General features: G+C 42.4%; 1 protein-coding gene and 1 long non-coding RNA gene across 4 annotated transcripts in view; one reads left to right on the forward strand and one right to left on the reverse strand.

Annotated features, from left to right (window-relative positions):
• The window catches only part of SLC38A1 (solute carrier family 38 member 1), a 44372-nt gene extending 38129 nt beyond the window's left edge, over positions 1 to 6243 (forward strand). For both annotated transcript variants that reach the window (XM_081022367.1, XM_081022368.1), the window contains one exon: positions 1 to 6243. In XM_081022367.1, coding sequence (XP_080878493.1) covers positions 1 to 102 — 102 coding nt within the window. In that variant the 3' untranslated portion in view covers positions 103 to 6243.
• LOC308486076 overlaps positions 808 to 17840 on the reverse strand; it is a 21649-nt gene continuing 4616 nt past the window's right edge. Inside the window, exons 1-2 of one of the 2 annotated variants that reach the window (XR_013990921.1) lie at positions 17019 to 17688; positions 808 to 1753 (exon numbers count right to left, since the gene is read on the reverse strand). This is a non-coding gene — a long non-coding RNA (uncharacterized lncRNA). Of the gene's footprint in view, positions 1754 to 17018; positions 17689 to 17840 lie in introns of those variants that run through there. The other variant, XR_013990920.1, reaches the window with a different exon arrangement.

Here is a 17840-nt window from a genome sequence, read left to right on the forward strand (position 1 = left end):
GCCTCTCTCTTTTTGGCATTAGGAGTAATGTTTTCCCTGGTGAGCATTCCCCTCGTCATCTATGACTGGGTGCATTCAGGAGACACTGCTGAAGGCCACTGAAGTTAATGGGACATTAAGAAGAATACATTTCCATTTTGCTACTCACACCAAAATCATTATTGTCCCATTTTGGTAATATGCCCATCCACTCTTTGTGAGTATCCTTCATGAACTCAAAACAATGGAATACCAGTAGGATGCAATGTTCTACTGTGGGTTGCAGCCAACTAAGTATTACTCAAGAGTAGTCCCACTGAAATTAATGGATACAAGTTAGTCATGCCCATTGATTTCAGTTGGTCTACTCTGAATAGGACAAGCATTGGCTACAACCCAATCATTTTATGTTACCTTATTTTAAATGTTATCCTTCATGTTCCCACAAGCTACTGGATCAGTATTAAGTTTATGGTGGTGGTCAGTACAATTTTGCATACTCATAGATTTGTCCATTGGCCATTGGTGTTCTGTGTATGGTAACTGACACTAAAATAATTGAGGTTATATACTTGCAAATTAATATATAAATTTGTTTTCAACTACAATCAGTTAACCAGCCTTGATCAAACTAGAGTCCACTTCCTGGAGATAAGTTTACCTCTGTCTGATTGTTCTTGTCCAGCAGTGTGCTTAGTGGATAGATAATCTACCATTAGGTCACATATGTACGTAATCTATAGGGTCTTTGGTATCCGTGAACAAAGCCTGTACACTATTAAGCCTTAGCAGATCATCCCTACCAGAAGTTGTCTTTTGCACACTCAGTTTGTGAGTTCCATGTATGCATGTTTGGTTTATTTTTAAAGAAATAGTTTGTGTTCAGATAGTTGCCCCCTGGGGATGTGAATAAATTCATAAGGTTGATTGCTGCCAATTATAGAACTGTTGATTTCAATCTGGAACTGCGGAGGTGGTGGCTTCTTAATGAGCACTCAGTCTGGAAGGATGTCCTAGAAAAGAAGGGAAGATTTGCCTAGACTTTGGCCCAGGAGTTTAAAAGCAGGATACCCTTCTGAATCACAAATGGTTATGAAGCTGAACATGAACAGACTCAGAACGGGTGTTTGTCTCAGCCAAATAAGTGGTCTGACAATCATTTGAAAGCAATGCCACAAATAAAAGCCCTGATGGAACTTCAGGAAATGGACCTCAGGCCGACCACTGAAAAGTGAACATGCAGAGCTACAGCAAGCTTTCAGGTGAACAGAGCAGACCCTGTTCCCTCTGAAATTTGCCATTGGTGAAGGCAGCTATCACCAGAACACTATGAAGGATTGCAGTGGAGGTCACAGACAGACATCTTAACTGCCAGCCCTTGGTAGCTTTTGCGTATTGTGTTAGAAATTCTTGCATGTGTATTTCCCAGTTTGCATTTGAGTTTGTGTGGTGGGTGTGTATACTATAGTGTAGCAGGCAGCCAGGCTCCACAGGGTTATAAAGTTCACTTGGCTGTATCCCCCCATGAACCTTACAGTGGAGGCAGGGAAATCTCTCTCAGCCTGACGAGGGAGAAGAGTTTGATGAAAAGCCACTGCTTAAACAGAGTGGATTGTAGGCAACCATTTACCAACTGGAAAGTTAGCGGTTTGCATATATGATGCATGTTGTCCTTTCAAATGATAAGGAGAATCTTACCACATATCAAGCGAAGATGTGCAGGAATTGATCACCTGTATCCAACCTCATTCAGCCTCTGTTCTGATGACAGGATCTATGGGAATTAGAATCTGTATCAGCAGCCTTCGACTTTTTCAGACCCAGTCTCATCTTTAAACTTAAACTCTTCGTAGATTTAAAAGCTCTTGAGTATTTCTCCAAAAAGCTGTGCCCCGTTTTCTAGATTGCATTGATAACAGTATCTCTTGGATTGAAGCTTTCAGGCAATGAAATGAAAGCAAGCAGGTTCAGGGGTGATTGAAGTGTATGACAGATAAATCTCCTTGGTGCCATAGTGATATTTGTAAATTCAAATGTTTAGTTTTTTACACACTACACACCCACCCACCCCACAAGAATATAAAGCTTAAAGGGAGAGTGTACCAGCAAGGCTGAGAAATAGTAAAAGAACTACTGAAGAAGTCATAAGTTCCATCTCAGTGCCTTGTAAGGAAATACAGTTTGAAAACCACCTCAAGCAATTAAATGTAACATGACAGAGAAACTGGGAAGACTTTGTTCTCCAGCCATTGACCACAGAATACAGAAAGTTGTAACTGTCTTCAGTCTGAAGGGTCACAGGATGATCTCTCTGCATACACAGATACCCCCACACTGCCTGTTAAGCTGCTCCTAAAACTCAAGAGACTAGCCTTCAATTGAGTAGAAGGATCTGTGGTCCATTAAAAAAGAAAAGAAAACAATGACATGTATGCCTGTGTGTATGTGTGTGCTCTCTTGGTTGTAGCCTGAGTTACTGCAGTGCCTGTTATCCAATATAGACACCTGTATTTCTTCTTTTAAAAATAAAATAAAATCATTATAATTGCATTTGAGGTGTTCTGCAATGAAAATTTCTGGATCACAGTTATCCACCCTTTGGATCAATCAGTGTTTGTTTTATGCAGTTCAGGCTCTGGGACAATTATCCTACTGATATTCAGCCCACCTGTATATTTTTTAAACCAAAACTCATGATAAACTGTACATATTTCATAGTGCTATTTCATAACTGCTTTTATAAATATTTTGCCTCTTTTCGGAATGTGTAGGACTTTAGAATGTGATATTATTTATCATTTCTGCAAAGTGCTTTATAGATAGTATCTTGTTCATCTGCAAAACCACATTGTGAAGTAGGTCAGTTAAGAGTTCCCTATTGCAGAGTGGAGGCCAGGGAAGGGAATGAATTGTCCATGGCTGAGCAAGGATTTGGACTTAGATCTCCAATTCAAGTCCAGCATTTTGTCCATTAGACTATTTTGAAGGATGGTACAAAAAGCAAGTTGCTGTTGGGTTCAAACTGACACATGAAACTGTGTACTAGGTTTTGTTTTTGTCTTAAATGCTGATGTAAAATGGCCTGGTGATTCCTAGAGACACTTGGGATTCACCATAATGTTGTGATACGCTTGCAAATAAATTACCAAATGGATGAGTAATGGAGAATAATAAGTACACCAGGTGTTAGGGATGGGGTAAGTCTCAGGGTCTTGAGATGAGATTCACAGGAAGATTGTCAACATTAAATGATAGTTGGTTCCCCTCAGTTTGGGAATAACTATAATTTTGCCAGTGGTGTAGCACATTTCAAGCAAAGCTACAACATCCAAGCCATTAATTCATTGCCCAGGCTATCTTGATGATGATAAATTCTAATTAAAGCTACAGCATAATTGATTTTTTAGGTCACAGTTCCAGCTTTTTGGTTTTCTATGCCAGCCTCAATTTACTCCTTCCCTATCCTTCTTTTGTGCATGTTGATATTGACTAGGAGCTCTGTTTTTATTAACTTGAATTGTTTTAAAAGGGGATTAGGAGGGGAAATCATGGAACGTAAGTCTATCAACAGCTGCTAGCCAGGATTACAAAGCAGAAGCTCCATGTTCCAAGACAGGGAATGCAAATTATTGAAGGGCAAGAGAGGGCTGGTGCCCTTCATTACCTGCTGGGACGATCTCCTAAAGGCCTCTAATGGCAAACAGGATGCTAGACTAGGTGGGCCATTGGAATGATTTAGCAGGGGCTTAATAGCTGGCTATAAAGGTCTTTTCCAACCTTAGCTGATAAAGCACAGTACATGTGCAATTGCTGTAGAGGATCCAAATACCTCCCCATACAGCAGTATGTCTGTTGCAGGAATGTCATGTTTCCCCATCACAATAATTTGTCCCTGGGAGTGGGGAGAGAAAGGGAGGGGGAAAGCAATGGGTAGCAAAACTTGCTCCCAGTTGCATTGCATATGACGTTGCACTATTGCTTGAAAACCAAATACAATCCGGATGAAATACAGACACGGATATTGCATATGCCTTTGCTTGGTCCCCCAGTTCCACAAACTTCTTTCTGAACTTTGGACAATATCACAGTAGAATGTATTGGCTTAGGTGGGTTTTTAAAAACCTCTCAGATCTCCTCTGTCCAGGGATCTTTCTTTATTCGGAAGTGAGCATTCCTGAGAGTGCTTGGCATCAGGAAAGCATTTCCTTTTGTTTTGGTTTTTTAAAACAACAACAACACAAAACTGAATGTGCCCGTTGTTTCTCAGTGTAAGGCCTTCTGTTATCAAATGTGATGATAACATTGAATGCCTTTGTCAAACACAGGGCTGGCAGGACCTTGATACTCACACGCTGTACATATATCCCCTAAGTCTGATTTTTTAAACAGCAGCAGCAACAAAAAGAATCTATGCAGTTGTGTTGTATTGTAGGAAACATTTCATTTGTGTATGTATATATATATATTGTAAATAAATAGGATGCTTCTATTTTTGCAGTTGTGTATTCCGTAAAATGAAAGTGCTGAGGTAGTTTGTCCATAAGAGTTATTTAAAAAACAAAAAAACGTGTTTGTAGCCAAATCTGAATAGTAGCATCAAAGCCTTAGCTCTCGACTTCACTGAATTTGTCCTCTCCCACTTTTACTCTGTCCAGTTCTATTCTACCATGTAATGAAGTTGCCTAAAGCAAATCCTAAGCTTATATAACGGTGTTGTTTACTGTAGCACATTTCTAAGAGCACAACTCAATGAACTGCCATACTTTGCTACTATCTGCCGTATATTTCTCTTTGTTAACTGGAAGTAAAATGTAATCCTTTTTCAGTGCCCTCTAACCTTCTATGAATCTATGCTGTGATACAGAGCTTCATGTGTGCTTGGATGTGTCCATAAAAAAAGAAACTACCTTATATCGGCTCAAACCATTGGCCCATGTTTACCCATTTCTCTCTGCTCTAAACTGGCAACCGTTCCACAAAGTCCAAGGAAGAGGTTTTCCTCTGCTGCTTGAGATCCTTCAATTAGAAGTGAACCTGAAGCAATATGCATGTGGTCCACCAGTGCGCTTGTGGTTCATCCATCCCCTACATACAACACTTCCAGTCCCCACTAGACACTTTAGCTATACATTGGGAAGGGGGGCTGCTTGCAGACTCAACCACAATAGATGGAATCCATCAAGTTCTGCTGTTGAAAAGACTCCCATTTTAAACGTTCTTGTATAATAAAGGATATTAACAGCAATGGATACAAATGGAAAAACTTCCATGTTGCGTAGTGATTTGTGGCCAACAGTGCAACCACTAAGCTGGAATACTAAAGGATCCTCAAATGATGAAATTCCAAAGACACTATAAGAAGTAGCGGGGTGGGTAGGTGGGTGTGAAGGCAGCCCCTGTACAGAGCAGGCGATTTTATATAAAATGTCAACACTGCTTATTAATCTAGCACTGGGTTCAGTACAGTATTTTGAGGGCAAATGAGCTGCAGGGGGCAGGGAGTGGCATTTCTTTGTTGTCGCTTGGGCCCACCCAAAAAAGCACCATAGGCCTGTGTTTGTGAGTGTGCACACATACCATAGCCCTCTTAAGCTCTGAATCACAGCCTACAAGTGGGATCAGTTTTGTCAAAGATAGTTTTCTATGAGAGCCCAAGGAAATTATGCACCATGTTCAAAGAAGCACTGAAGGCCATTTTGCTAGCAGCATTGATTGATTGATTGATTGATTGATTGATTGATTGGTCTGTTTGCTGGGACATAAGCCAGGCCTTAAGTAGAACTGTGCTATGTGGCAAGCTGACTGTGTGCTCTCAGCACAGAGATGAATCTTACCAGCTGAATTGGTCCTTAATTTAAATCAAAATTGTAGTCACAAATATCTTACGTAACGTATTTTTAAAGCTGGAGTACCTTGTTATTCAGTATTTCAGTGTTGTCCTACTGATTTCCAATGGATCGTTATACATTTACCAGGCTTATTTTGTGAGTATGAAATGGCAGGACCTGAAGCAGCACAATTTTCAAACCAGCACAAATATCAAATGTAGGGGTGGGGGTATGTAAGCTCTTGCTTTTTAAATTACTGCATTGTTTATTCTCTAGTGCTGCAGATAACCCAACAAATTCGGTTTAAAAAGTGAAAAATATCCCATTAAGAACTGAATGTACATTGTTTACATTAAACCAGTTTTCTAAAGTCCTAAGCTATGTTTTAAGCTGAGTGGTGTCCACTCAGGTTATTAAAAAAATACTATTAGAAACATTTTCCTCTGGCTTCTGTGTCATTGTTATCTGTGCTGTTCATATTTAATGATATACATGTAAATGGTGATCTGTGTAAATAAAAACAATGTAATTCTGGAATTTTCTGTTTTCAGTATAATTTTTAAACATAAAAGTATGGTCTGAAACAATTAGATGCATTAATTTTAAGAGAAGATTTAGATCCATTAACCACACTTTGGGTGTTAATGGCCTAGTGTTCCTCAACATGGGAGTGAGGACACAACACTTAGTCTTTGAAAGAAAAGTGCAACCATTGGTAGTAGCAGCCTGTTGTCTTGTAGACATTTTGGACTACAAGTCCCATCATACCCAGCGGGAGTTGTAGTCCAAAATATCTAGAAGGCAACAGGTTGTGGAAGTCTGGTCTACAATAATTGGGTCTTCACTCACACAGCTGTACACAAAAATGCTTTGCTGAAATGCTGTTTTAATGAAAAGCAGGGAGCAAGGTGACTCGACACATCCCAGATACTGCCCTCATGTTGACCAATGAGAGCATTAGCTTCAAAACAGAGCTTCAGTTGGACAAGCTGAAGTAGCAGTATTAATGCTAGGGTTTTCCTCTGCCTTGGTCAAGAGGGAAAACGCAGGAAATGTATGCTGCACAGTTTTGTCAAGTTTAACCTTCATCCTGAACCAGCTCTGAAATGGATAACAAACCGGGTATCCAGGAAGGATATGATGTATGATGGCAGAACAACAACTGGTCATTTGCAACCTTTAGGATGGTGACTAAGGTCTTTGTATTCCAGGGGGTGTTTAAGATGACAGGAATTGCTGTCTGCTCAGCTGAAGCTTTTATGGCTCCTCCTCTGGGAATCTTTGATCAGGTTTGCTATTCTGAAACTTCAGCCTTCATTTTAGCTGGCCTGGCATCATATTTGGGCAGCTACTGAGTCCCAGGCTGTCTAGTAGGTCCTGCCTGTCTGCCTCTCCTCCCTCCATCCAGTGGCACTGCCACCAGTAGTACTATCAATAGGACTCACTGCACCTACAAAAATGGCAATAATAAGAGAAAACTGATACACAAGATCATTGACATCTCAATGTTGGTGCACAAGTTATTTAGATATTCAAAGGTGCCCAGTGGTTACATACACTTGCAAACAATAAACAGTTATAATTGTGGGAGAAAGGTAGATAATTAAATCCTCCAGCTCTCCTCAGCCCTGCTCCCATCCGTTTTAACCAAAACATACACCACCTCCCCTCCCCATTGCTTAAAAACAGTCACTAACAGCATGATCCTAAACATATCTATGCATAAGTATATCCCATTTAGTTCAATGGGGCTTGTTCTCTGGCGAATGTGCTAAACCATGGCTCTGTGGATTTTGTTGGGCTACAGCTCCTCTTATCTCTGACTATTGGTTATGCTGGCAGAGACTGATGGAAATTGGAAGTCCAACAATATTCAGAAAACCACAGGTTCCCTACCCCTGGTGTATAGGATTACAGCTAAAGGAGCTGGTTGGTGGCCCTCTGACTGGCAACAGCTCTCCAGGATTTTAGACAGATTTTCTCCCAGTCCTACCTAGGACCTTCTGATCTGTTGCCCTTCCCCTTAAAGAAAAGGTATCTTCATATAGGAAAAGCCTTCCATGTCAGCCTCAAAAGGCAAGTCTGTCAGCTTCCTAAAGATTCTCAGATTATGCTTGACAGTTCTAAGAAGGTAATGGGGCTGAACAATGAATTTTCTACTGGGAATATCTAGGCATATTCCCATAGCTCTGAAGCCATAATTCTGATCCGAAGGACAATTGGACATATTAATGGACCAATCTTTTCAAACATGTTTAATTTTCATCACTGAAGCTGTAGTCTGAACTCCTGGGAGAAAGTCCCATGAAATGTAGTCAGACTTACTTCTGAATATGTGGTTTGAATTGTGCTATGAGGTAGAACTCCTTGCATTTATTCTTGTTTGTGAAAGTTCAATGGTCATGTGCAATAACTGTAAATAACTGGTTTCTTTTACCCCTTTACAAATGCAGCCTTTCAAAGCTTAGTTTAACCAAGACTTTTCAAAGTAGACTGCTGAAATGCATGATACCCACTTTGATTAATTTCCCCCTTCCAGCCATTTTTTTGTTGTTTACTTTGATTGGGTGGAGTGCTGATTACCTCATCTATTCTAATTAGCACATTGTGGATGGCTTAGGTTAGAAGAGATGATTCAGTGGAGCAATGCCCTATTTTTCATGGACTTCTGCTTTCATTGAGGCTGTGTTTCATGGATATTACACACACACACACACACACACAATTCACATTTGTCTTCTAGTTTTCTTCACCACAAGAGTGTAACGAAAAGCATTCTCCCATCCAATGCCAATCTTTAATTAGACTTTGCAAGTCTTAAAATGGATTTTCTCCCCTTACTTAGTAAGTCATGAGGCTCTATGCTTCCTATAAGCCTATAAAGACAGAATTTTCTTCTTTGTTGCTTTTTATTTTATAAAATCATTTGTATTCTGCCTCTCTGAACATAGCCCACCGTGAGCAGCAAACATAAAAAATAATGCATATAAAAATAAGATCATCTTAGGTAGCATCTTAGGCCTCATGCGGCTGAGAATTTATTCTGGTGAAATGTCTAAATGGTTATTTCGGCAAAATTAACAAAGTTCATTTATTTGTCTGCAAAGCTATTTTGACTGCAAGAGCTGCTGTTCTATGTCTGATTGAGTGCAGGGAAATAACTTTGCTTCCATGGAAACAAATCTCGCCTGCTGATGGTGAGTAGATGGGACCATACTTTATGCTACCAAACTCTGCAGCTAGCAAAGTTTTCCCATACATTTTTTGCTATACAGATCAGCCTTACTCAACCCAGTGTCCTTCAGATGTTTGGATCCAGGACTCCCATCTTCTCCAGCCATAATGGCCAATGGTCAAGGTTGGTTAGAGTTTTAGTCTTGAAACACCTGAAAGGCACTAGATGGTGGAAGCCTGATATAGACAAATATATCATTACATAAAATCACTACCTCCTTTGAGAGTTCTAGCCTTAAGCATCATGGAACAATCACTAACTCGGTTTCTCTTTTAGTAGCCCAACAATTTCCTCATGTGTGACTGAGGATATTTGAATTCTGGTGTTGTTATATTTATTTTCCCAATGGTTCATTACTTTCCCCCCTGCGAGTTACGGTTTCTAAAAAAAGCAGCTGCAATAGCTTTTCAGTTGTAGCAGTATTAGATAAGAACTTGAGTATTGTTTGCTCTCTTCCTAGAGACAAATTATGTTGTGTATATTGATATCTTTGGGGTAACTGAACAGGCGTCATTACATACGTCAAACTACATCCTTTAATTGCAATGAGTAAACTGCAACATGAACTCCAGGTAGGAAATGTTCACTTCTCTAGAAGAACAAACTTGCTTTGCCAAAAGAAGGGACAGAATATGTCAAACATTTCTAATACTTGCTCTCCAAAGTTATTTAACAGCATTCTGGTCACATCACTCTACTGTATAAATGTGTTGTGCAGAACTTTGTTACATCTTATTAAAGAACTGAGCCAAGAAATCCAGACATGTTGAATATCACATAGCCTGCTGTTTCATCAGTGCTGGTTTGGTCAAACAGTGCTGGTTTGGTAAAAAAAAAAAGTATAGCAGAAAGGACAATGAAAATAGGAAAAATGTTTTCTATGCAAATACAAATATATTGGTATGTAGGCAAGGATGTAACTAAAAACTAATCATCTAGCTAAAACATATATTTTGCAACAAACACTGTGCAGTCTGCACTCGACCTGAACTGGGTCTCACTTGCCACCAGTGATGTTTGGAAGCTTATGGATAGGCCTAATGAAATGTTGATACAAATTATAGTTATTTCTTTGCAGATATATGACCACAATGTAACAATTGTGTAGCCATTAAGTATATTTTTATCATCTCAGAATGATCATGTCTGGTTTAAAGTCTGTTTTCCTTGTATCCTTTATTTTTAAGCAATTATGTAAAAATTGATTTAGAAAATTGTTTTACTTAGGGGCCCCTCATAATCTGTAATTTACTGTAGCTTACTGGCACTGTCCAGTATCATAAGCGATAAAAATGCTGTCTGGAAGGGCCCTTAGGCTGCAATCCCATACCGCTGTATCTGGGAGTAAGTCCCATTGAACTCATTGGGTCTAACTTCTGAGTAGATATGTATAGGAATACACTATTAGTCTGCATTCAAACTAGTGGGAGCAGTTTATTTTCTTTGGATAACCTTCCAGCAGCTCTCATTTAAATTAATAAACAATATTCTCAGGAAACATGATAAACTGATTGTTGTTGGACTTTGATCTCAGTGAGCAATTAACTGGCATGCTTCTGGCAGGGGTCAGCAAACTTTTTCAGCAGGGGGCCGGTCCACTGTCCCTCAGACCTTGTGGGGGGTCGGACTATATTGGGGGTGTGTGAACAAATTCCTGTGCTCCACAAATAACCCAGAGATGCATTTTAAATAAAAGGACACATTCTACTCATGTAAAAACACACTGATTCCCAGACCATCTTCGGGTTGAATTTAGAAGGCGATTGGGCCGGATCCGACCCCCAGGCCTTAGTTTGCCTACCCATGCCATAGGGCCATGTTCTTCATGCAAGAAGATAATCCAAAATGTTCCCATCTGACACAATAAGATCCAGAGATATTGACATAAGCGGGAAACATTATTTGCTTTATTGCAACATCCTCCTTGGCATTTTTTCAAAAAGAAAAGCTTTCTTTTCACATCAGCCAAACAAAGGTTATCTTGGGGAAATGTAAATAAGAAGCTACACGGTAGTTTAGAGTTTCACTTATATCCATGACAATTAATCAGAAAATAGGACCAAACTCATTTAAAGTTTTTTCATGACTGATCTGAGTTCCACTTCCTGTTTTACAATTAATCTAACAAGAGCTCCAGAGAAAGTGATGTAGCAACCTGACACTGCTACAATCTGACTACTGGTAGAAATGGTTCAGCATGCTGTCTGGGGGCAATGAGATTCCTTAATTCAAACCTCGCCTCCAACATAAACACACACACTAAGCAGTCATCAAGGGGAATTATACACAACCTTAAATACATCTTTGCATCCAAAGTCTGTGGGGTATTCAGTTGTATATTTAACCCCTTAAGTAGAATTCCCCTCCCTCAGTGGCCATTTTGTGGTTGTGTGAAAGAAGTTGTATGAATCTGCACTAACCAACCCTCTTGTGTCTCCCCTCCATCCCAAATAACATTGCCATTCAATGGAAAATGAAGTCATGCTAGTTATCACTTGATTTGCCTCATATATATATATATATATATATATATATATATATATATATAGTTACCCTGCATAGCTTTTCATTCAAATGGTGGCCCCGGTGTGAAACAATATAGCAGGCTTTATATCTGTAACAATGCACAGAGACATTCCAGAAAGGAAGCAGCTAAAGGATATGGTAGAATTTAAATAAATAGCCCTGATATAATACACAGATGTGCACTGTGTACTATTTTTGATGCCTGCTGAAATCTTTGGCTAGGTTTTTCCCTTGGCTTTTAAATGCAGAATTTGGCTAAATAGTTTCATTAACTGGCTTACATTGATTACAGCCCATTACTAAACACGTAGCATCTCTGACTGCAAACAAGAACAACCCTCTTTCAGTGGAGTAGTATCATATTTTGTGACACTGTTTTGGCACATGAGTTGGTCCAAACCATGCCAAGAAAATTTTATGACCCACAAACCTACGCTCTCGCTAAATTTTAAATATGTTTGTCATTCACAGTTGACAGGTTTGTAAGAGAGAAACCCATACAAAATATCTTATTAATGGTGTGATGTACTGCCATCTTGTGGCAGCATTTCTGCAACAGAGGTTCAGGATTCTACAGTGTGAAAATCACATAAGAAATTTCACTGAACAAGAGACCACAATAAAATAAGGATATATATCCAACTAGCAAAGTACTGAGTGTTTCTTTTATCCCAGTGGAGTCAGAAAATTTTCCAGTGTGTAGCATACACAGACATTTTATTTTCATTGTCTCAACTTTATCTAGGATTGGTATATTTGACTGTGAGATTTTCAGATTACACTGAGATTAAGCTAATTAACACAACTTTAATACTTAGAATTATTTTATCATTAGGAAAATTAATGCTATGTCACACACCTTTCCTCTTCCCTTTTGCACTTCCTGCCACTCTCGTTTTTCCTTTGCGTCGTACACCTTTAATTTGCTTCCATGGATGCCAGACACATGATTGCCATTTGTGGTGTGTTGCCAGTGTGGTGTAGCATTGAGACTTGGGAGATGCTAGCATTCAAATCCTCACTCAAACATGCAGCCTGGACCAGTCACAGTCTCTTAGCCTAACATACCTCTCAGGGTTGTGAGGATAAAACAGGAAGACGGAGAACCATGTACGCCACTTTGAGCTCTTTGGGTGAAAGGTGGAATCATAGCTGCCAACTTTTCCCTTTTCTTGCGAGGAATCCTATTCGGAATAAGGGAGTTTCCCTTTAAAAAAGGGAAAAGTTGACAGCTATGGGTGGGATATAAATGTAATGATAAAACAAATAAACCAAGAAACCAAATAATACATTCTTGTGTTTTGAGATTTTCAGGACACTGTGTTTCCCCCTTCCTTCCTGGGCTGAGTGGACATAGGATATGGGTGCATATGTCCTCACGCCTCACTTTGTCACACTCACACTCTGTCATTGGAATATAGGGTTGCTCAGTTATAATTCTCCTTATCTTAAGTGTTTTGAGTGGACAACAATTTTATGTAAGGCGTGAAGGGCAAGGACATCTATTCCCAAGGAGACAGCACAATCAGTACAAATAACATGACACAGATTAGTGCCTGAATGACAATCTGCATTCTTGTTGGGAGACTGATGTCTCCAGAGGAGTTAACACAATCTCATCCCCCCTCCACAAGTTTATAAATATAACATAAATCATAGATAATTATTTCACATCCTGTTTCCTTGTTGTTCTAAACACATGAAAGCTTTTTCTTCACAGCTATTATTCATGCTTGTTAATAATAAGAGTGTGCTTTTGTCCTCAAGGCTTCACAGCTATATGTATCCAGCACTACTGAGCAGCAGTTATTAACATCCATGAAAAGCTATACAATTTATCCAGTGACACCACAGATTCTGAAACACCCCCCCCCCAAAAAAAAAGTGCAAAGCAAAATAGAAACCTGCTATCTCCTGAGATTAGACAGACTTATTAAATGAGAAGTCTTCTCAAAAATCACTCCATAGTTTGCCATTTAATGTCATTTTCAGTTTTGGTGCAATCCAAACTCCCTATCGGCTGGGCTGAAGGAGTTTAGGACATGGTGCCACAGGTCCCACAGGGGAGCTCATTCAGAAATCCCCCTCTGCCATCAACAGAAGTCCATCCACCTGTGCACAGACAGGCTGGTGCATAAGAGCCACACCTGCCACATCCCAGAAAAGGGATGACCTGGGATGGGGGCAGGACATACTGGGAAGAAGCCTGCAATCTACCACATCCAAACCCTCTTCAGATCACATATATAGAAGATGCACTAAGCATCTTCAATCTTTTCAGACCCACAACCCATTTTAACCCAAACATGTATTTGGAGACCCATTTCTTAACATTTAACCATATAGCTGGATGTTGATAGTGCTCCTGTTGTGACCCACATTGAATCAGGTCATGACCCACTTGTGGGCCCCAAAGCACCAGTTGAAGACCAGTGTTCTATACCATCAAAAGACATGATGCACAGGGCCCCACTTCATAGGAAACAATAGACTAGGGCCGTTGTGAGAAAATTGGGGGGCCATCCCACTTGCTAGTCACACCCATGCTGGCATGAGATTTCTCTCCATATGCAGCAGATCCCCATGGCCAATCAACAGATAGCACTGGCAAGATATCAACCCAAATGCACCAGCCACAAATCACATGATACCTCTCATGGCATGGAACTGTGCCACACACACTTCTTATGGGGACTTTGAGCGCCAGGAGGGGGCACTATTGTGAAAGGGCATGGACACTGGGCACTTGGTGAAAAAAACACCAGCTTTTGAGAGCCAGTGTGCTGTAGTGGTTAAGAGCAGTAGACTCGTAATCTGGTGAACCGGGTTTGCTTCCCCGCTCCTCCACATGCAGCTGCTGGGTGACCTTGGGCCAGTCACACTTCTTTGAAGTCTCTCAGCCCCACTCACCTCACAGAGTGTTTGTTGTGGGGGAGGAAGGGAAAGGAGATTGTTAGCCACTTTGAGGCTCCTTCGGGTAGTGATAAAGCAGGATATAAAATCCAAACTCTTCTTCTTCTCTTCAAGTTTGTTTCTTCATCACAGGTACAAACACTGCTATTGCTGACATTTCCTTCCCAAGCTTCATTCCCAAGCAGTCACCCAGGCTTCAGCAATGGATGCTGAACACTTGCAGGCCCCAAGCAGATGTGTGGACATGCTCCGTCTCTTCTCTCCTGGTGGAGACGGAGAACTACGATGGCTTGCCATGCCAACACCTGGAAATCACTTCTCACAACCTTCACTCCTGGCTCCCTGCCTGCACCCTCTGCTGCAGGGCTGGGGAAAGTGAGAGATGGGGAATACAGTCTCACGCCACTAGGAGTCACCCTGCAGCACTCTTGTTGCAGAGCCTCACAGGAGCAGCCCCTGCTGCAGGATCACATCACCCAGAAGGAGGGGAAGTGCAGTCAAGCCAGACCAGAGCAAGGGGACTCCAAACTCAAGCAGCCCCTGCAAGACAAAATGAACCCCAGCAGAGCACAGAAGAGCAGGAGAGAAGGAGCACTCAAGCCTGAGGGCAAGGAGGGCAGCTCAGCACAAGACTACTAGCAAAGTAGCAAAAACTGAGTGACCTAGGATAAGAAAGCAAATAGAAATCCAGTGGGAATCCACAGCCAGTGGAGTTGGGAACACAGTGGCAGGAGGTGGCTCAGATCATGTGGACTCTGTGCAGAAGTATGTGTGCAAAGGCAGGCCCAGGTTGTAAGGCTGGGACAGGGGCAGGGGGCAGAGGGCTCTGTGATGACAAGGGATGGAGAAACAGAGGGCACTGCGAGCTTGTAAGCAAGGTCTCCCAAGGGTTTATTGGCTACCAGAGGGCATTAGGTTTTGCAAATGCAGGTTTGGATCCTTTAGCTCAGCTGTGAAGTTCCTTGGATGACCTTGCACCAATCAGAATCTCACCATCTTATCCTGTACAGCTGCATGCAGGCGGCAATGCTAATCTGGCTTCCTCAGCCGCCAGCGTGAGAAATGAAGTCCTCACACCCTGATTACATATATCTATGGTAGGCATGGGTTATGTCAGGGGTCAGCAAACTTTTTCAGCAGGGGGCCGGTGTATGGTGTAGTGGTTAAGAGCAGTAGACTCGTAATCTGGGGAACAGGGTTCACGTCTCCGCTCCTCCACATGCAGCTGCTGGGTGACCTTGGGCTAGTCACACTTCTCTGAAGTCTCTCAGCCCCACTCACCTCACAGAGTGTTTGTTGTGAGGGAGGAAGGGAAAGGAGAATGTTAGCCGCTTTGAGACTCCTTCAGGTAGTGATAAAAGTGGGATATCAAATCCAAACTCTTCTTCAGACCTTGTGGGAGGCTAGACTATATTTTGGAGAGAAAAAACAAATGAATTTCTATGCCCCACAAATAACCCAGAGATGCATTTTAGATAAAAGCACACATTCTACTCATGTAAAAACACACCGATTCCTGGACCGTCCGCGGGGCGGATTTAGAAGGCGATTGGGCCGGATCCGGCCCCTGGGCCTTAGTTTACCTACCCATGGGTTACGTCTTTGCCAGGGCAAGTTTTGGCTCTCAGTCTAGAAACCTGGGCAGATATGTCACCTCACCTGCTGTATTTTTATGCTGTGAACTACCGTGAGATCTACCGATGAAGGGCGGTATAAAAATGTAATAAATAAAAATATATACCTGATCTTTTAAAGTTCTGGTGCCAGGGACCTTCCGCATGCAAATCATGCACTTTGCCATTGGGGTGCTCCCACCATTCCAGTTAAGGGACAGATCATGCAGGGTTGCCATACACCCTCTTTTTCCAGAACACATCCTCTTTTTCATCATATAGTGATCCATAGTTAAAAGTAAAAGTTGGCAAACGTGTGCTCTTCTTTGCTCTTCAGAATACAGCAACCCGGAAGCTGAACGTTTTGACATGCAGCCTCTTAAGGTTGCAATCCTATACCTGTGGGTGGGTGGGTACCAGATGCCCTTGGACTAAAACTCCCATTACCTGTGACCGCAGTGGAGGCTGCCTGGGGTGCCAACTTTAATAAAATGAGGGGGGGAGGTAAGCCCAGCCCCACATAATAAACCTGGTCACCCGCACACTACTGTATTTGAATGGCAATATTTATCATCTAGACGCGGGTGGCGCTGTGGGTTAAACCACAGAGCATAGGACTTGCCGATCAGAAGGTCGGCGGTTCAAATCCCCTTGACGGGGTGAGCTCCCATTGCTCAGTCCCTGCTCCTGCCAACCTAGCAGTTCGAAAGCACGTCAAAGTGCAAGGAGATAAATAGGTACCACTCTGGCGGGAAGGTAAACGGCTTTTCTGTGCGCTGCTCTGGTTCGCCAGAAGCGGCTTAGTCATGCTAGCCACGCTGTACGCCGGCTCCCTCAGCCAATAAAGCGAGATGAGCGCCGCAACCCCAGAGTCGGCCACGACTGGACCCAATGGTCAGGGGTCCCTTTACCTTTATTTATCACCTGGGGAGGGGGACAGCCGTCTCAAATATGTTGGTGGCGGGGGCGAAGGGATCTCGGCCCCTAGGAGTTGGCTCCTATGCTGGGGGCTGATGGCAGCTGGAGTCCCACAACAATCTGTGGGTGAGCCACCCGCCTCAGGGGGGCTTGTTTCCGAATGGACGCGCGTGACGTGTCCCGGTCACGTGAACTGTCTCGCGTGAGCCCGTTTCTCACGGTTAACGGCCACGGAGCCAAAACCAGATATGTTGTTGTTATTGAGCAGGGTGGGAGGGGAGGACTGTCAAATCCTTCAAGAGGCCTCCACGTGCATCAACAGCCTACAATGCAACTTTTAAAAATAAAGTCACCTGCGCAGCCAACACCATGACGGAGCAAGAACTCTGTTACTAGTCCATAAATCTCTCTCTCTCTCTGACTAGCGCCCGCTTCCCCAAACGATTCAACTAAATCTCTAATTCGGGATTACGTAATGCTCCCGTTTGCGCCTGCTCTTTTTTCTGAGAGAAATGGTCATAGCGTTTGCGCATGCGCCTCACGCCTGCTCTCCCCGCTGGGGAGCTGGAGGACCTTCCCAGAATGCCCCTTGGTGGCGGCAGGGACCGATCTTGCTTTGGGTCTCGCTGGCAAGACAGCGCCGCGCGCTTGCGAGCCCCGTCACGATTAAATCCCCACCTACCGACCTTCTGCGAAGAGAACTGATTGGGTAGCGCCGCCGTGCGGCGTTTTTTCCTCTCTCTACGGGTAGGGAGGGAAAGTGAGGGTGAGGAGAGGAAAGTGGAGGAAAGGTGCGCGCGCGCGCTGCTCCTCCTCGTCGTCTACCGT

The sequence above is a fragment of the Podarcis pityusensis genome (assembly GCF_964106645.2).
Source record: "Podarcis pityusensis genome assembly, chromosome: 10".
NCBI classification, from domain to species: Eukaryota; Metazoa; Chordata; class Lepidosauria; order Squamata; family Lacertidae; genus Podarcis; species Podarcis pityusensis.